The sequence below is a fragment of the Colletes gigas genome, unplaced genomic scaffold, assembly GCF_013123115.1.
Source record: "Colletes gigas isolate AHSC1104 unplaced genomic scaffold, ASM1312311v1 Colletes_gigas_Sc00029, whole genome shotgun sequence".
Lineage (NCBI taxonomy): Eukaryota > Metazoa > Arthropoda > Insecta > Hymenoptera > Colletidae > Colletes > Colletes gigas.
The window spans coordinates 2,044,485-2,065,244 of NW_025106658.1; the positions used below are offsets into that span (position 1 = coordinate 2,044,485).

At 33.2% G+C, this 20,760-nt stretch overlaps 3 protein-coding genes across 5 annotated transcripts; 1 reads left to right on the forward strand and 2 right to left on the reverse strand.

Moving 5' to 3' along the window:
• Nucleotides 1–215: 215 nt before the first annotated feature.
• Nucleotides 216–5,181, reverse strand: LOC122401835 (tyrosine-protein kinase hopscotch). The gene is made up of 12 exons (XM_043404222.1): nt 5,025–5,181; nt 4,392–4,690; nt 3,816–4,175; nt 3,538–3,741; nt 3,181–3,461; nt 2,720–3,044; nt 2,251–2,640; nt 1,791–2,167; nt 1,527–1,723; nt 1,181–1,462; nt 771–1,108; nt 216–599 (listed from the first exon to the last, which is right to left on the reverse strand). The coding sequence occupies exons 1-12, from the start codon at nt 5,124–5,126 to the stop codon at nt 266–268; spliced, it is 3,489 nt and encodes a 1,162-aa protein (XP_043260157.1). The 5' UTR covers nt 5,127–5,181; the 3' UTR covers nt 216–265.
• A 2,516-nt stretch (nt 5,182–7,697) lies between these two features.
• LOC122401852 (zinc finger protein ztf-16) lies at nt 7,698–11,727 on the reverse strand. The gene is made up of 7 exons (XM_043404259.1): nt 11,343–11,727; nt 10,871–11,103; nt 10,532–10,763; nt 10,127–10,395; nt 9,728–10,063; nt 9,445–9,659; nt 7,698–9,309 (listed from the first exon to the last, which is right to left on the reverse strand). Exons 2-7 carry the CDS (start codon nt 11,044–11,046, stop codon nt 9,065–9,067), a joined length of 1,473 nt encoding a protein of 490 aa, XP_043260194.1. The 5' UTR covers nt 11,047–11,103; nt 11,343–11,727; the 3' UTR covers nt 7,698–9,064.
• A 742-nt stretch (nt 11,728–12,469) lies between these two features.
• LOC122401846 (liprin-beta-1) lies at nt 12,470–20,134 on the forward strand. Of its 3 annotated transcripts, none has more exons than XM_043404243.1 (11): nt 12,470–12,519; nt 12,998–13,136; nt 13,298–13,455; nt 15,101–15,262; nt 15,344–15,475; nt 15,609–15,783; nt 18,464–18,753; nt 18,845–19,021; nt 19,104–19,475; nt 19,558–19,741; nt 19,976–20,134. In XM_043404243.1, exons 1-10 carry the CDS (start codon nt 12,514–12,516, stop codon nt 19,714–19,716), a joined length of 1,770 nt encoding a protein of 589 aa, XP_043260178.1. In that variant the 5' UTR covers nt 12,470–12,513; the 3' UTR covers nt 19,717–19,741; nt 19,976–20,134. The 3 variants fall into 3 exon arrangements, with proteins under 3 accessions (XP_043260178.1, XP_043260179.1, XP_043260180.1); XM_043404244.1 differs by having other exon boundaries at nt 15,609–15,690; XM_043404245.1 differs by lacking the exons at nt 12,470–12,519; nt 12,998–13,136; nt 13,298–13,455 and adding exons at nt 13,930–13,979; nt 14,338–14,501.
• Nucleotides 20,135–20,760: the final 626 nt, after the last annotated feature.

Consider the following 20,760-nt stretch of genomic DNA (forward strand, 5'->3'; position numbering starts at 1 on the left):
ATTGTCACTTGTTTTTACATGTGTGAAACCGTTATGGATCCCCACAGGTGGTGCAGGGTAAAAACACTAATTTTCATTATCCTTCAGTAATTCTTTATTACATTATTATATCAGTACTTTATTTTTACAAATTTGAGCCTATTAATATCGAGGTTATCTTAAAATCAAATAAATTATACAAATTAATATTAAGTTTTAATTTTTCTAGCGATATAATTTTGAATATCATTTAATATACCAATTTTATCTTTTATCTAACTCTTATTTAATATTGAGCAAGGAGATCTCTAATATCTTTACAAAGAGTTATAAAACCTGGTCTCTGATGGCTTTGCAAATGCCAACAGGGATACATAAGTTTTACATAAATTGCTTGCGGGCAGGTAGAAGGACAAGGAAGACGCGTGCCCCTTTCTAACGCGGCTAGTAATTCGGTGCTTCCTTTTTCTTGTTCGTTTTGAAGACGGTCTGTGCTCGATTCCAGTCCAGGCAGACGTGGTTCTTCTCCAAAGCCGAATGTTTCATACATCGTTACACCGAAAGACCATACATCTGATCTAGTGGAAAATTTCCCATCCCTAATACTTTCTGGTGCATACCTAAGAAAATTAAAGAAAAATCTATCGAATGTTCGTATTAAAACTTCACTTTATTATCAACATTTTTGATAATTTAATGTCAATGCAAATAGAATAACAAAAAATTTCATTTCATACTTAAAAGTTAATCTACAACTATCTAAAAGTCAGTATAATATTTGTCCCACTTGCCATTTTATGGGAAGGCCACGATCAGTCTGTAAAATATAATAATCATTTTTTCCAGTGACTTGGGCCAGCCCAAAGTCACTGATTTTCACTTTATTTTCATCCGCGACTAATATATTTCTTGCTGCAAGGTCTCTGTGAACAATATTCATACTACCCAAGTAATCCATGCCTGTTGCAATATCCAAAGCAAAACCCAGCAGTCTTTTATGCGTTAATTCGTGTTTGTGAATTGCTAAATAACTTTGCAATGAACCATGTTTAACATATTCCATTACTAAACAAACTTCGGGTTCTGATATCACTCCAAGAATTTCTACTACATTTGGATGTTTCAAGGTCTATAATCATATTAATTATTAAATAAAATTGAATTAGATTAAACAACGAATATTTCTCGGTGATCTAATTACCTTCATTATGGCAATTTCTCTTTCAAAGTCCCTTATATCTGCATCGAGCGCTCGTGTTTTCAATTTCTTGATAGCAACCTGTTGTGCTTCAATATCCTTTCCATTTTCTCTTTCAAGCGTACCCCTATAGACTTCTCCATAAAAACCTTGACCAATTCTACCTTGCAGAATTACATTACAATCAATGTCTAATTCGTATATGCCTCTCATTTGGCCTAAGGAACCATTACTTCCTCTAGAACCACAATCTTCTCCTGTTCCTGCTTCGTTCCTTCCGATTACCTATTTTTATATTTACTACATAAATTAAACAATTCATGTTATTATAAAATATTTATTTCATTACCTCGCTCAAATCGCCAGCATGCCCTAGTCGAAGAGCTTGAGCCGTGTGTTCGATATGATTCATATTAGGAATGTTATTTTGAGAAATCGGGTACCCTTCCGAATCTCGTCTAGCACTAGATAGCCAACCTAAATATGCAGACAGTTCTTCCGTGCTGCCTACGTAATTTTCATTGATGTTTATTAGACCTTGCATATCTAAAATAAAAATTCTATTTAAAGAGATCACTAAAACATAAAAAAGTTAAAGAATGATTGATCTTACTGTCATCGGTATCATTCCAGGGGAGACTTGTATTGTTAGTAATTAGACTACTAGATCTTGAGTCACTATTTATTGATCTGCTATCGATGCTATCGGAACTATCCTCGTCTAATTTCTTCAATTCCGAACTAAATAATTTAGGAAACGCTGTCGCGTAAGCGTGACTTCTGCGAGAGTTGTATACTTGATACAAAATTTGATTTATGTCTCTCATTATTGCTTGGGGTTGCTTTCTAGCCCCGCTCGTGTCTCCCCAACATTCAAGTATTAATCTATAGACTTCTGTAGGGCAACCATTCGGTATAGGTAAACGTTTTCCAGACTCGTAATATTTTTTCATAGTAACAGCATTTCGAAATTCTAATAACGTAGCTCCCCTGAAATGAAATAATATTAAATGTGTAAGTATATACATATATAAAAAGAAACAAGCAAATTTTTATATTTTAAGTGAATTTACCTGGCAAAGATTTGCCAAATTGTTGTTCCAACAGCCCAGACATCTGCTTGAAAACTATGTCTAGCAAGTTCTGGCTCGTTGTATGTTTCTGGGGGTAACCAGTGAATATCTGTTTCCGTGTATACAAATAATCCTGGATCAGCAAGTTTTACCACAAAACTGTTGTTAGTGTGCGCATGTACGAGGAGTTTATTGCACCTAATGTTACCATGAACTACACCATTTTCTTCCAGGTGCCAGAGAGCAGTAGCTAAACAAGCTGTTGCTTCTACCATATCTACAGTTTTTATTGTTTGAGACGAAGAGCTACGTAAATATTCATCGAGCGAACCATGTCGTACTAATTCCAAAATCATTCCGATCGATGGTGTTACGGTCAATCCATACAACCTAACGTGATAGAATAATCAATCATTATTATTCTCCAATATTAAAAATATTTTGTTGGAATGATTTTAAGAATATTTACCTTACAAGTGTACCAGAACGCAGCTGAGACCATTTCCCAGCGAGATCTAGAAATTCTTTTGTGTAATTCGTTTCTTCTTCTTGTTTTAAAATTTTAAGGGCAACTTCTAACTTTTTCCCTTTAGTCAGTCTCCAAATTCCTCGATGAAGGGTTGTAGGCGAATAATAACGAATTTCCGTAGTTCTTAGAAACGGTTTGTAGATCTCAAGCTGATTCTGAGGTACACAGCGTGGTCCGGTTTCTAAGACCGATGCAACGATCTCTTCATCAGCTGCTACTTCGCTCACTGCACTCTCAGGTGCACATAGTAACAGCGGTGATTTGTCTAAACAATAATTACATCATTAATATTGGTAATTTTGCTATTATCAATGTAAACACATTGTATGAACAGAAATGAAATTTAACTAAAAGAAATATGAATTAAAAAATGAATTATGAATTTTAAAAATGTAATTTACCGTATTCTGTAGGTGGTAAGCATTCTGTAAGATATGGTTCTCCTTCAGAATCTTGAAAAGATGCAACACACTGTGCCAATGAATTATAATGGTCGGAACTACCAGTAATGACGTAATCATCCGATGAAATTCTGTTTTCTATTCTTTTTGAAAATAATTTTCCCTCCTTGTTACACGCATCTAAGAAAAATACATTGTACTCCGTTTCACTTTCTCTGAGTAAATAAGAACCAGGTTTATTAGCACGTTTTTGCTGGAGTTTCGCGTATGAAAATTCTTGTCTGAAATACAATTTTTTATTTTATAATTTTATTATATTTCTTGTTCTTCAAAGATCTTATACAGATGAAATCTTACCCAACAGGACCATGACACTTTAATTTGTGCAGTCTTTCCAAAGTAGGAGTAACAATCTCACCACACAAATCAAATGTCCATTTAACTGCTAGGCGATAATAACCACCCAATGCCGACACGAAAGACATTAAGAGCGCATTTTTTGCAAACTTCAAATACGACGGTATACCATTTTTTCTTGATATCTCCACCGTGTTATCTTGTCTAAAACAAAATAGAAAATAGTATAATAATATAATAATTTCTTTGAGTATTTATTAATTCTTTAAATTTTAAACCTTATAGAGATAAAACATAAATCCTCAATTGCACACAACGAGGTCCAAGATGTAGCAATTGTTTCACAATATTTTACTTCATCTACATTTACTCTCAAAGCTACTTTTGTTGGTGAATTTTGTAAACCTCTGTCCATCAAAGCCTCGTATTCTTCATACGGATAATTCGGCGCCATGCATTCGAATTGCTTTAAATATTGTTCTTTGACATAGTTTGCATCGTATCCGGATATTTTACGGAGCGCGTTATGAATTGGTTTTTTAATAAAAAATGCATGGCGTTTTATACATTCCTTGGGAATGTACTTTCTGTATTCCGATTCTACCGTTTCTCTCGGTACCTTTTTCTCCAACATTACTCTGTGAAACAAATTTAAAAGGGGCGAGTTAATATTGCATAAAAATGAAATGGAGTTATAATTAAATTTAAAAAAAATGAGTTAGTAAATTTAAATTCAAGCTATACATTTAAAAAAAAAAACTGAATAACATTAAATATACCTTAGCAATTACTTGTAGTCAAATGAATAATAAAAAAAAGGTACAAATGAATTGTTAAATGAACATTATGAGTACCTATACATGTCAGTGACACCGAGCCCAATTAGCTCTTGTTTATGTCTCTCATAAACAATATCTGGAACTTTGTTATCCATAACATCAGCTCTTGCTTGTTGAAAATAATAATCATAGGCATTTCCATCGATCTGCTTTAATCTGCGTAAACTTGAAGGCTTAAATCTTAGTCTGAAGTCAAACTTATTTTTGTCTTTTGGTTCTAAACAATGTGCCACGGAATACCATAGTTTTGTATAATGATTTCTAAGAGCAAACAGATGCCTGGCCACTGGTCCTATTCCCAGAGATTTGCAAACCTGAAACATTAATTATTTGTTTATGTTTCACTCAAGTTAAATACACTTTAAAGAAAAGAAAACAAAAACAATTATATTCAAACAGAACATTGACATTTTATACTTTTAAGTTTATGATTAAGGTAGACTTAAATAACAATGCAGCTAATATCAAATCTAGATGACAATTCAAACAAATACAAATTATAGTTTATAGTTTATGTAATGATAAATGTTTATAGTTTTCTAAAGGCAGTTTATTTCATTTAGAAGTATCAGCAATAAATACGTTTAATTTAATATTAAAATAATAAAACATAAATAGAAAATAAATATATCTCCTGAAATTCCTCACCTTGATACAAAGATCATCGATCGTTTGTTTGTAATGAACCGAAAATGTCAATTCTTTTTCCTCGTTTGCCACATAAACAATCGCCAATCGATCATTGTCCATTTTTGACAGAATCACACGTTTTTCTTTTTACATACTGTTACTGTGATGATTTATCCACGGCATTTGTAGGTACACTGTTTATTTACATAAATCGAGTGCATACTGCATCGACGGTGGCGCTAATAACGACGAATTTCCTTAGCGCCTGACGGAGTGGTGGGGGAAGTCGACTCGACAATCGACGTACGCGCATCCAATCGAGTCATTCGACTCTCGTCGACGGTAGGAGCAACACGTTACGTGAGCTCTGTATTCGAAAAATCGAGAAAGAAAGCGAATAGGAGCTTAAAATGGAAAGCAAAGCTCATAAATATACTCCTACCACTGCCATTCATCCCTGTTCCTTGAAACAAACTTGATGTTCAACGTATTCTATCATTTTTTTAAACTAATTCGGTACAAGGTATGCATTGTTGCTTCACAACAGAGTTGGGCAAAGTATAATCTGTTCAAGTACCTACATTTACGACTATATTATTACATGTAATTGCACTGTAATCGTATAACAATTAAACGATAATTAAACAGTCATTACTAATAATAGATAATGATTGCACTGCAATCAGGGCGTAATTGCATTGTAATTAGATTACATTTTGTTCAACTCTGCCCTACAAAGCCAAGAGCTGGTTGTATCCTCAGGTTTGGTGTTACTTTTTAGCACGAATGAAATAATAAACCCATTTTGCTCGGCGCTTAACGTGTTAAAGCAGTAATCTTATTTATAACAATACTTAAAAACATATTACAATTCGAATTATTCCTATAAAAACAAGAATTTCAATTTCCATGACATTTACATAATAAACTAATCTTATTATAATTAATGTAACTATTAGAATTATGTAGCTAATATTACGTTAAAAATCATTCATAAAATGAAAGAAATTTGTTACGTAATAACAATGTATTTCGAACATACCCATTACACCATTGATATTCTAACATCAACAATAATTTCCGTTTTCCTTAATTGTATTCTTAACCATACTTCTATATCAATATACTTACATAAGAAAACGGGACTATGTGATTTAATATTTTAGGGGATCGAATAGTCAATAAGGGAGATATAGCTATTTCTAAGGCGTTTTTCGAAACTATTGAACACTTTTTCTCGTACGCAGTATTCGTCATATTTTCACTTAACTCTGAAATAAGGTTGTTTTTCTTTCTTATTAAAGCTCTAATTCTACGTTTTAATTATAAACATGATCACAGTGTGAAGGCGTACTGTTCAATGCTTCTGGTCCATCTTTATCTAAGCTAATAGATCTCCGAATCTGTATTCTACTTTTTTTTCTTCTGTTTTCTTGAGAATTTTATCTACAGTGTTTGGGTAACATGATTATTTTAAATTTATAACATTCAATACTTCCAAGCTACGTATGCTAAGTACAAACTAATTTATATTTCGATTTTAATCGATTTCTTCCTTTTGTTTACAAATTTAGATTTCCTTTGTTCTTCTTTAACAGTAATCTCCCCCAAAAATTTGTTTCTAAATCCTTTAATCGAAAGAAAAAGAAATTATTCCCGGGAAAAAATTAAAGAGACGATTCTAGATGTAAAAGCAACTTGAAAAGTTAATAATATTATATGAAAATATAAATTTATGATATCTGTATGACAAATATTTCTCTTTTTTTGTACGATAAACAACGTGAAACTGTTTTCGATACACGCTGATACTTATTTCTACGCCAAATGATATTCTTCTCGTTTTTCTTCAGAGAAAAACAATCATATTATGCTACCGTGTTACCAGTTCTAAGCTCTGTACAGAAAAAATCAGAAAAATTAATATTAATCACTAATATAAGTACTGTGGGTCGTTAGCGTGAGCATTATCGATTATTTTTTTGATTTTTAATCTTCCAGAAAGCAACAAGCTTTCTTTGATTCGACGTTCGAAGAACAGCTAATTGTAAAAGCCAATATGATAAGATTTCATGAATGAATTTGGTCTTGCAGACGCGTAACTAATGAATGAGCAACTCATGGTCGGTTAAATAAAAAATATCTAAAAAATAAAGGCCTCGTTTCATTTATAAAACTACACGCGTGCTATAATTGTCCATATAATGCCATTTAAAATGTGATTTACACTCGTGCCCACCCTTTATTAGCATGGGAATTGTAGATTGCTCTTCATAGTACTCAAATGGTTAAGACTAGTTTTGGATAAATAAAAGTTGTTCACTTTTTATTCGTAGCAAGCATATCAATAAAGATTTTAGGACATAAACGTCTTTCTTTAATTTCGATTTTTAGTTAAGATTTTAATTAACGATAGAAAGTAATTTTGTCGAAGAATTCTAATATATTTTTTTTTTTTAAACAAAAAACAAAATAAAAATATGGTAGATAAAATATAAAATAAACAATTTAAAATTTTTTTGAAACAAACAAGTATCGTCATGTCTTGGACGTAGTTAAAAATTAGTATTTTGGAATGCAAAGTAATAATAAATAACTTACGTGTCGATAAATAATACAATTATGACAATAATATTAACAATAATAATATAATAATAGCAATAATATTATATTAAATATTACGCAGTGTACGGAACGATTTTTAAATAACTACAATAGACAATAGTGTTCGTGCGTATTTTCTTCAATCTATTTTTTTTTTTTTTAAATATAGAACATATAGAAAGTGCCCAACTTAACTGTATATTCGCACACGTTATTAATTAGTTTAACTATTAAAAAATTACTTAACATTTAAGTGTGTTCCTTTTTCATTTACGTGACTATGGTTGAAAGTATTTTTTTTTTCTTAAAACAATAACATGTAGATTTATACACTTAAATTGGGTACCCTGTGCACATACACACATACACATGTACATAGAAATATGTACCAGTCTGGAAATCATATTTCGAAACTATTAGCGTTTTTTTTATTACGTGAACTTATACTGAAACTAGTATAAGTTACATTTCTCTTTTAATTATTTTTGACTTGTTAAAAATTTGTTTCACTAAATTTCGATTCATGTATTTTTAAATAAAATATCATTTGAATAATTATACATCTCTGAAATATGAGATCTTGACTTTTTTTATTTGCATATTCTTTCCTATATTAATACTTTTCTGTACAAATATCTCTATATAAAATATTTCTTGAGCTGACACAGTACTTCAGCTGTCGCCTCTCTTATCTACTTGTATATTTATATTTATATGCAATGGTTCGGTTCCTTTCTCGCACCATAACATTACATCGATAATTGAAAATTTAGTTTGCAAAGGATTCTTCTCGATTATGCGTACTTCTCTTTAACAAATGAACAATCAAATTCATAAAAAATTATGTTGTACACATTTTAACGGAAATGACTATTCTTAATATAATAGGAATAGATGAAATAGATGATAATATATAAAATTAATGCAATTTAACAATCAAGTTTATAAACAAGCAAACAAAACAGTGCGTAAAAAGAATTTAGATAGAAAAAAGGAGCTCATTGGTATTCTCACTGTTTTCTTCTAAGTATAACTAGGTTTAAAACTACCAACAGAGCTTCTGGAATATATTTTGGTAAAGCCCCATGGACGGATTGTTCGTACTATCATAAATTAGGACGATTCGGACGAGTGTGAGCGTTGGCAAAGGTATCTCGACAAAGGCACGATTTTTTTTTCCCAGATTCCAAAATCATTCCTCGAACCTCGACTATTTTATCCCTAATGTAAATCGAAGGCTACTTATTAATATAGATATTAAAATAAGTAAAAATTTCGTTCGAACTTTTAAATACAAATGGGTTGTCATTTATATTTTCTAACGAATAATGTAATTTTGTTTGTTCAAGCTCATAATTTCCTCTCCATCAGTCATATCAACATTATTATTCGATAATTTTTTTAAATAATCGAGGTACTAGGTCTTCTTCAAAAAACGTCATTTATCCAAATAACTACTGATGACTTTTGCTTAATAAATGCGAATTGAATTGATACAAATTGCAACATTGCTCCCCGCAAATATTGCACTTCCAGGGATTGCTTTCACTATGACAGCCCTTATGAAGGAAATATAATGTTTGATCGGGAAAGGTAATTCTACAGTGAGTGCATTGAAGTCCACTGCTTCGTTGATCGGGCCTCGTTGAACTAGGAGGTTCTCCTCTTGAATGGGGATTTGAATTTGAACTATTATTACCTATTACAAAATCAATATATATACATATATATATTTTTTTTGTATATACGTATTACTTGATACTATGTCTAATATTGTTTATAAATAACAGTTAAAGCAAAGGTATTTTGTTAAAATATAAAATAACGTAATTACCGTTGTTATTGTTATTATTTCCAGAGCTAGATGAAAGCTTGCGTCGTAAATCATCTCGAAGAAGAGATTTTAGTGGAGAGACCTTTATCAAGGATGGTAATGGAAGATTGCTAGATGTTGCGCCATTCTCCTCTGTCCCGTTGCTGTTTGGTTCTTGCTTAATAGGAATAAGTGAGATTGAAGGTGTAATTGCCTCTTCACTTCCACCAACGTTCCTTTAATTAAAAATATAAATTAGAATAGCAGTCAAGGCAGATTAGTGGTACTTGAAAAAATGATGTACCTGTGAATACCACTACTGTTAATAGGTAACTGATGATGACTACTACTTGGAGCATTACTGTTGCTATCTGCGCTTTGCGGGCTATTTGGACTATCTCCGTTAAGGGGAGCAGGGCTTGAATTCCGTTGACTTGCAGCTTGTTCGGAGTAAGGAATCGATATCTCTATATGAGGTGTCAAAAAGTGCATCGGCGGAGTTGCATTGTCCGCAGATCGATTTCCGGTACTGTCTCCGCTATCTGAAAGAGGAGCGGAAGGCATAGCCTCCCCCGGAGTACAGCTATTCATCAAAGAACTTGAACTATTTGGTCCTGGGTTATCTAGATCTATTCCGTGCCTAAAACAATCATAAATTAATAATACAACAATTACGAACTTATCGAAATAATTAAACGCTGACCTGTTAAAAAAATGTAGCCTAAGACACTTCATAGTCGCTGCACGATAGTTGCACAATGGACAAGACTTGACCATATCGTGTTGACCGACATGTTCGTTCTGGAAGTGGGCCCTCATCGCGATTTGTCTTTGAAACCCTCGATTACAGATCGGACAATGATACGGTAGAGTCTTTGAGTGAGTTGTAAAATGTTCTGCCAGGTGATCCTTGCGAAAAAATCTCTTCTGACAGACACGACACTCATACGGCTTCACACCAGTGTGCCTCATCTGCGATCAAATTTAATATGTACATTTTATAATTAGTTAAAATCTAAATAAAATTTGTTGCGAGCGGATACTCGATATATCGGGTTTGGATGATTCTTCGATTGGATTTTACTGTTAAAATAAATGAAATTTATACCTTGTGCCGCCTCATGTTAGCTCCATTAGAAAATTTCATATTGCAAACGTCGCATTCAAACATTTTTCTGTGAGAACGAATTCCAGAATGACTTTCTTCTCCATCTCCATCATTATCAGCAGCTTCTATATTCTCTGCGCTCTCTCCTGGCTCAGAACTGGCCAGACACTGGTCCTGATGAGCGCAGAATGCTGTCTTATTTATAGTCTCATAGTTTTCACACCTTTCACACCTGTCCACACGTTATGGATCCTTTGATACGCTATTTAAGACTTTGATTATCTAAACGTTTATTGGAAATCTCTAAATACAAAAATCGATTACATGAAGGTAACGGACCTAAAAGCAGGTACAGCACCATCACCGCTATCATAATTAGTGTTCAAGGCAGCCTCGTTATCTGGATCCAAAATCTCATCTTCCCTTTGGTTCGAGGACTCTCCAACATCGGCGTGTAAACAAGAATGGGAATCTACCTCGTTTTCCCCGCCACCAACATCAACCCCATCGGACATGATATCGAGCCCTCCAGACACTACGATGTTGAATGTACACCATTCGTTGTTGGTTACCTACAGTATCGCAGAAACGTATTTCAACTTGTAATAAACATTTTTTAATGTCCAGTAATTAAAAGCCTATGTTATACACGTGTAATATTAAATATATTTACGGTGACAACATACTATTTACATTGCTATTAAAAAATAATAAAAGAATAAGTAACTAATAAAATAGTGAGATACAATAAAGGTAAAAAGTAAAATAAACGATTAACGTGATTAACGTTCCGAGAAATCTCGATGTTTACCTGTCAGTTTCGATCGAGGGTTAGAGGATGACGAGACGATTGGCCAATCTTAAGAGAAAGAGAAAGAAAGAAAGAGAGGAAAAGAGGGGGAGGCTACTAGTCATGGAGTGAGAGAAATTCCGGTAAAACGCAATGCCAGAGTACACTGCACTTTGTCCCAGTTTCGGGGGAATCCGTCACTGGTGACGTAGTTTTCCGCCGATTTGGCTGGACTCGTCACCGTATGGTCAACATCACTCTATGAGAAAGAGGAAGCCGTAGTTCTTAGTTAGTTTTCCTGTCCAAATCATCTGGAATTAAACATCTCCGATTTTATGTCACTTTAATTCGTTTCACGTACAAAAATACACAACACCTCTATGAACTACTACACACTGTTCTTTTACTGACTTCTTCCACACGATCGATTAATCGAAACCATCGATCTTACGATATTCGACTCTGTAGTAAATTTCGATTTATCAAATCGGTATTATCTGTCGATTTTTTGTACGTGACACCGTAAATGTGCCGATGGCTATGAAAGTGGTATAAATCATATGCAGTCAGACTATATTCACCCCCATAAATGCGAAATACAAACACAATAGTAAGTTTAACAACTCTTTTCCATAAAAATAACGATGTTTATTAAATTTATTAATAAGAGTGTCTTTAACAAAAGTGTACATACTGTGGATTTAATATTATATTAATATTTTATAGGTTCTCCCTGAGTATCGATAACGACTTGTAGGGTACCTAATTGATGTGATACATAATAATAGGGTGTTCCAAATTTATGGGACAAGCTAGTACATACAAATTGTCCAAGAGAATATAAATCGAAAAGTCCTTTACCATTTTGCGATCTGTAATTTCGTTTTCGAGATATCGGCAATTGAAATTCCATAGACTTTTGGGCGCGTTGTTTAATTCCAATCAGCTGATATACATATACGTTCACATGTGTATACCGACTGTGCTAAACCAATAGACTACGACTATGTGTTTCTGGCATCGTAGAGAGGGCGCTCTCAGCGTCTTTTTTGGGGGAGGCTAGGGATTTTCTTGAATTTTCAGTCCTCCCTAGCGAAAATCAGCTAGCAATGAACAAATAGTGGATATCCGGCTTGAGGATAAAGCAGAAACGCACACGCATACTTGTCATGTAAAGAAGAGGAATATTATCATGGCGGTAAACTATTGGGCGTTGTTTTTAACACCTGTTGCTTATATTCTTGACATAAAATTCAAAGAAATCGAAAAGCATTGATTAATAAGTTTTAGTTTCAATCATGGTGCAACAAGGTCAGTCTATTCGATGGATTATTTTAGTTGAATTCAAATTTTCGTTTTTGTTAATAATTGAAACAATGATATACGTTTAATAGTTTTAGTATAGAATAAAGATATGTAGCTAACGAAAAGAAGCGATTAACATTTTTCATTTTATTATTTGAAATGTATAAATAGTGCAATTAAGTACGCCATGTTGAAATGTTGATCCGTTTGACATTTCACATCTTATATATCTGAAAGTAGGAATACCTATAAATTTAAATTTATCGTTTAAATGATATTACAGCTTTGTATAGCATTTATAATTTATAATTAGTTTTTATTAAAATTTTTCATTTACATTCCTTCTGATACGTGATATTCTTTTTATTTAGACACCAGCAATGGGTAAAAGCGAGGAAAGCAATGAAATTACAGTACACGCAGGCGAGTTAACTTTTCTTACAAAGACAACAAGCGAGGCCAGTAAGATGCTAGAAGCTGCTTTGTTACAAATGGATGACATTATTTCTGGTATGTTGTGGCTTAATAAACATTATCTATTCAAAATTTTACAGTTACAAACATTTTATTTCTGGGGGAATTTATCACATTTAAAAAATGAATCATATTTTTATAATATTAGCTTTAGTAAAAACATGTATGTAGTGAATGAGAAATGTATATATATTTAGGAGCTTGCAATGATAGTACTAACGAAGGAAGTACAGAATGGAAAGATTCCGTTAAAGAGGCTGCAAGAAATCTTGTATCTGCTATTAAAAGTGCACCGTGTCCTCCTGCTGCTCCTGATGTAGCAACCTGTGAAATTTTATTGCAGTGGATGCAACCGGTAAATTAAATGACATGTTCATATTTTGTATTCCATGCATAACATTGCACAACTTTATAGTAATGTGTACACACGATTAACTTTGTTTTCTTTATTATTTTATATCATATACCTTATTTATATCAAATAGTTTAATTTTAGAGATGTAAAAGAGTATATTGTAGTTTTACCAAGAGATATTAGGATGTCCTGTTCTTTTTCTAATTTGCACAATATTTCGCAAACGACAGTTCATAATTACTTAAATTGTTTAAAAATGTGGTTCCACATCAGCGTATTTAAACTACCAAAGTGTTGGTACATTCAACGAACAAACAATTCGCCCAAAATATCGAGCTTGCATACTCGTGGTCCATGAATTAGGATGCGTATCTAAAAGAGGAAATTCTCGGTGGCGCCCGTCTCCGATCTGACATCGCTTCTGTCTTGAGAAACTCGAATATAGTTTTATCTAATTTTAGTTTCTTGCGGTAGCACGGTATGATCGATTCGTTGTATCTCATCGAGGCTAATGCTTTTTATTTGTGAGAAATTTGCTCATTTTTATACGATCGTTAAATAGAATTTGTTATTTCAGGAGATAAATTTTTGAGAATCCTCGCACAGTGAGTTTCGAGTTATGAATAATTAAAAGGAGTATTCCAAGTGTTCTCGTGTCTCGACACACGTTACTGCACACCATAGTCTAGAATCCATTTTGAGATCCATAGATCGCGCACATTGTTGACTTGCGTTTAATACACGATAGATTTTAAATTGTCCAAAAAATAAAAATATAAAAAGATTCTAGTTTCAGTAAAAAACAGTTATAATTTTATTCGTGTAAAAATAGAATATTTTATAAATATATATTTCGAAGATTAGTTGATAAAATTCGTTTAGGTTCCGACGTTAGTATGTCAAGAATAAAACAATGGGACGATACATGGATATATTCAGAAAACTATGATTCTTCGGAAACGTCGAATTCCGAACAAGAAGAGGATGAATTAAATACTGATTTTTTTGAACTAAAAGTACATAAATTGGGAAGCTGTTTCTGGCAGGTATATACAAGCGAATCGCTAAAAATAGAAATTGAAGTACTATTGAAAACTAATCTAAAACTAAAAGGTTCCAAGTAACTGTTGGTATCTGGTTATTCTTTTGTCGGTGTTAGGAATTTAGAAATTTCGTTTTAATTATTGTAACATTTAATAAGAACGGGAAAGTAACATTTATATTAGGACGAAAAAAGTACAGAGGAAATTGGAATAATTAAATCTTTTAAGCTTGGAAAAAACGACGCCTCAAGAATAGAATACATTGCGAACAAAGAGATCGTTTTTTAAGAAGAAGAGAATCTCATTATTATTGTTTGCTGCGGCATTATCATGATGCTGAAATCCGGAATGAATGGCGAACACAGATTGAGTTATGTTAGTGTATGTAATGCAAAATATTGAAAAGTATAACTAACAAAAATAATGTGGAATTAATTGTATTACCAAAATACTTCTTTCATCAAATTAGGACGTTAAATGACATTGTTTTATCAAAATTATGGAACAGGATGAATGAAAACTATAGAAAATCATGACTAATAAATTGCACCGTAATTATGTAATATTATACAATTTCTGTAGTATTAATTTTAATGTTATAGGAACGTTTAAGGAAATTAGAAAATGAACGCGGAGCATTACGTATGGAAGTATCAGTTTTGTCTGACCAGGTGGATGCACAGTCTACTAAAATACAAGAATTGGAAACGTTGCTTAGGGAGAAGAAGGATTCTCTCAGGAGAATGGAAGAGGCATTACAAAAAGTAATTTTATATTATTAAATTTTTTTCAATTTTAATTTACTCTATCTCGTCCCTGTTCCAACTTTATTTTTATTTTTAAAGGAAGTACTGTCAAGAAGTGCTTTGGAAACACAAAAGTTAGAACTGTTAAGTTCTTTGTCAGAAATGAAGCTCAGACAAACGAATTTAGAACACGAAAATCTCGCACTACGTAATGCAGGTCTTGTGTCAAACGTAAGTTGATGTCACCTTAATTAGATCGAATTAGAGATTTTAGATTTTTTAATCCGCCTTTCATAGCCATAGAACTATTACGATTTCTGTAGCGGAAGTGGAGAAAAACATTATTGTTAGACGTTTATTACAGGAAGAGAGATTCGGAAGGCATACCAGCCAATATAGTAGTCTTCCTAGGCCGCCGAGTTCTTCAAAAAAAGGCGTAGTATTCGGTAAGGTTTCAAGTTTAGCTTCAGGAGCACACACGACGGTACCACTGGCCATTAGAGGAATCTCCGCGAGATGCCTGTCTGCGCCTACTCTAGGTTGCGATTGATTTATCATTTAAGCATGCATTTTTACATGCTTTTCCAACAAAAAAAGCAACTATCATTTGTTCTTCTTGTGTGACAGGCAGTCGTGGTTAATAACTTAAAAACTAATAACTATATTAGCAATTAATTAACTCTTACTCCGCATCATCTGCGTAACAAGCAGAGATTCCGAGGTGTAACACACATTTTAATGAGCTTTCAGTGAGTGATAATACTTGGAACACCGAAGCTAATGATATGTAACAGAGTAATATCGAAAATATGGGGTCAGGCTGTATTTTCGATAATACGGGAGTTTTAAGGGGGGTTTCCTACCAATCTGGTCAGAAAAAGATTCTACTTTGTGAACTTTTTCCAAAGAAACTTAAAGATAAGAAGATAAACATTATATGTACAACTCTCGTCATATATTCATAAATAACGAAGACATTTAGATATTTCTATTTAAAACCTGGAAAGGAGTATGTTCAATCCGTATTTATAATCGCTCTCATTTCCCGAATATTAGGACCTCTTTCTTCAGAAACAAAATTCTCAATTCCTCTGTCAATGTAATTTTTTTTCACGTCCATTCATAATTTCGTATCCTTTCTCATTGTTTGGTGGAAGTATTTTCTGCTGACAAACACCACAGATGGTTGGACAAATTTAGTATTGTTATGTGACTAATTCCTTTCATCAATTTCATGGAGTTCGTATCCACGTTTTTCTCAGTTTCTTCTTTGTTAGTTACAGCAAATTGCTCTGAATAAACATATGTATTTTTAAGTAACACAAAGCTTTTTATGGGATTTCTTCCAGGAGAATAATTATATGTAAATATGCCTTGTGATTCTCTCTTGGTCGTTACAGTTTTTTTTAAATTGGATAACTTCTAAAATCGCTGCACTCAGTTTGTTAATTTTTTAAAGAGTAGAAGATTTTGATATTTTTTTTTCATTATAAAATGATATAATGTATATAATGTCCGCGAGGCGAATATAAAATGTCCTTTTCTAATTTCTGTTCAAGAAGAATGCAGGCTCCTTGGAAACGTCCAGTATTCGTCAATGTGGTATCGCATCAAAGTGCTTACCCTTTGTCGGATAATCCTCATTCTTCTAATAAATCGTACACCGCAGACGCATGATTGTCTCCGCTGCTAGACGAAATTATGGGAGTTTCCAATAGTTGTCGAAACACCTCTGCAAGTGATTAATTACTGGTAATCTCTCGACTTTTCCTGCCCCCCCCCCTTTAAAACTGGTAATAGCTTTCCACCGAACTCAGCAATTATTAAATGCTTCACGCCATTTCTTTGTAAGTTCTGCACGGAGTTAAGTTCGATGGCGGTGAATTGATGTTCGACTTATTATTAACCGTTTAGCGATGGTTACCATATATGTAAATACTTGCATCTGTCATTTAGCCGTACTATCGTCGTACATGTATGTTTTCTATTCTGGATATCAAATACTATCACCGTAATGCTCAAATTTTTTTTACACTTTTTGTGGTATAACCATCGTACCCACATATATCACCGAAAGTTTACACTTCTGCTCATAAGTAATTGCATAGTTATCATATTTTTGACCGTCTGTCTGTTCTTCGATAAATTCCACAGCATTGGGGTACAGAATTACCATCAAATTGACATAAAGGTGTTTAATAATAAATCACCATATGTTATGTCTCTGTATCAAGACATTGTCATCCTCATCAAATGCCTGTGTGTTGAATGTCGTCCTTTGGCAGACACTGCCATTATCTTACTTATTTTCTTAGCTTATTCTGTTTTCAGTTACACCCAGGGGGTTGAAAACAATTATGATATCATATCATATAACACTTCATATAATAGTTTAAGGCAGTTAGTTTCAGAACCTTTCTGATCCCTGATTGCAACCATAGTATAGTATCTTACTTCTTAGATTTACATTAAAATGGGGACGAAAGGGGGATGTTACATCTCGTACTGTTCCTCTGCGAGAAGAAAGGCTGTCCCTATTCAAATGTACAACCCCCATTTGCTTCCTTATCATCACACTCATTCTCTTTATTGATCTTCGTCACCAGCGGTGCCACATGGGATTCCCCAAATCCTGGGTAATACCACCCTCTCAAGGATTTAGAGAATTCCATGTGGTTTTGCTGTTCGTAACTCGTTCCTGTCGTCTGATGCATGGCTTTTGTGATACGGGACAAAATACGCTATCCAGCGTTAAGTTCTTAAGAATTATTGTTCTAATAATGTTATTCTTTTCATCCTATTTCTACTCCAAAACGAGTAGCCAAATATCTTGCTCAAATAATTAAAAGTAAACATCTTTTTATGTAACTATTTTACTAATTAAAACTGCTAGAGTAACAACACTTGATGATAGAAGTCCTTGCATCTACAAGAAACAAAATGAAACTGAAATACTTAATTTAATTAATTTTGAAAGCATGGATTTCACGACTTTCTTGGTATGCAGCTTTGTAAATATGAGAACAGAAAAAGAGTCATCGGAATTTCTTTTTCAAGGGGTGAATTTATTCTTTTAAACTATAATTTCGTACCATCAAAAATGGCTTTGTGTTACGGATGAACTACTGTTGCAAACACTTGCAAACAATTTTTAAAAATATTCCAAGTTTTAATATTAATATTTAACACATGTCTTGACGCTTTGTTTTTCCACTTTAGCCGAGGAAGAGAAAACAATCATAGGTGACTCGAAGTCTGGAATAGAAACTCAAAAACCTTTGGCAGATCTCTCGATGGAGGAGATTGAAGACTGGCTTGTAAATCTAGGATTAGAATGTTATGCGGGCGAATTGAGGCGATGGGGTGCCACTGGATCAAAATTACTCGACTGTTCGCAACAGCAAATAGAAAGAGAATTAGAAATTAAGAATGTTCTTCATAGGAAGAAATTGTTGTATGCAATAGAGTCAGAAAAATATGGCGGGCTTGAATTTCTTGGCTCTGATAAGGTGATTATCATTTAATCTTAGTTATGCAATTAAATATAATTGCATTGACTATTATAAAGTATATGAATTGTCAATACTTGTGAAATTATAGATGGATAATGCAGCAGTTTTACGATGGCTTGATGATATTGGTTTACCACAGCATAAAGATGCTTTCCAAAATGGCAAAGTTGATGGTAGAATGTTACATAGGCTAACAACCGAGGACCTTCTAACTCTTGGAGTTACTGCACAGTTACATGCTGCAAGCCTTAGACGAGGAATTCAGGTATTATAATTTTTTTAGCAATAAATGGAAAACGTGAGCGAGTCCAACAGAATATTTTTATTAAACTTAACCGAATGTTTAGGTTCTTCGAGAATTAAATTTTGAGTTCGATGACCTTGAAAGAAGATCTACAAATGGTAATGGAGCAGACGGTAGTAACGTTCGTCTCTGGACAAACCATCGTGTAATGGAGTGGCTTAGAGTGATCGATTTGGCGGAATATGCGCCTAATATGAGAGGATCTGGATTACACGGGGGCTTAATGGTGTATGAAGGCAGATTTACTTCCGAATTATTGGCCACATTGCTTAGTATTTCTCCCGGAAAGACTCTCCTCCGTAGACATTTGACGACACATTTCAATCAAATTCTTGGTAGAGAAGTTGTGCAAAGGAAAAGGGAAATCGAAAGCACTCTTGGATTCGTTCCTCTTACGCTAACTGCTCGCTTGAAGGTAAATAATTAGAATGGCGGCGAAATTGCTATTACGTTGAATAATTGCGATTAAAATGTATGCCATTAATGTGTGAATTCAGGTACCAAAGAAATCTCAGTTCACGTTGAAGCGTAAAAAGAGCAAAAATGAAGCGGATTATGGTAATTTGGTTTGCCCCCTGGAATCTTCGCCACCGGGCACCCCATCAACCCCTACTTCGACTCCAGGCAGCCCTAACTTGAATTCACCCACATTCTAATCACAAGTCACAGATTCTTAATCTCGTAAGTCTAACTCAAATAATTCTACTTCCTTTCTTTCGTTAATTAATTCTTTTCGTTAATAAAGTAATATAATAAGTACTTAGTACTATTATATTTATTTTAGGGTGTAAGGCGATCGTTTATGTATTGATTATAATTTATATGATTTTTTTTTAAATTAATAATAATCTTTGTAGATCAATGATCATTTATTCTTCTATTTTAATACTATCTCTCGAATGCATTTATTTTCAGGTCAAAGGGAAAAAGCAATCACAGAAGAATAATTGGCTGTTTTTTAAAAATTTCTGAGCAAAAACATAAACAAAATATACATTTTTGGGACCATCTTACTTCAACTTTATAGGATAAATTTTATTCCATAATTTCAAACACCCACAAAGGTGTTACTGTTATTTTAGAAAATTGAAATACCTAATATTTGTATCGTCATTATTTGTTTTATTCTAACTGTACAATTACTTTTTACCATTTTTGAAAAGATAGAGTAAGTATTTAACATTTTTATAAATATTAAAATATACCCTGTGTCGAAATGCAAAAAAATTAACAGTATCAAGTGTGTGTTTACAAAAAAATAAAAGGTAAAATTAGTACTTACGTTATCAATTTCTACGAATTATATAAACAATTATATTACTCTATTCTCACCTTTTAAATGATATAATTAGATATTTAATAATTTTAACATGTGCAAAGAATTGATTTACACTGTCCTAAACTGTTTATATCTAGAGTAGCGTATATACCTTACAAAGTCATAGAAATTTGTATTGTATTATCATCTACATTGTATGTAGCTTTCGTGACCATGATCCGAAGATCACAAACAGGGAATTTACACCCTGGCCATTCCATATCAGGGGCCATAATCTGGAATTATCAATCCCCCCTCGATGCTTTCCATATTACCGAAGAAGAGTCTTTAGCGACCTAATCTTAACTCCAAATACTAGTGCAAGTAAGAACGTTCTCTCTTGGGTCTTCTTCTTTTTAGTTGAGTATATAATTAGTATTTT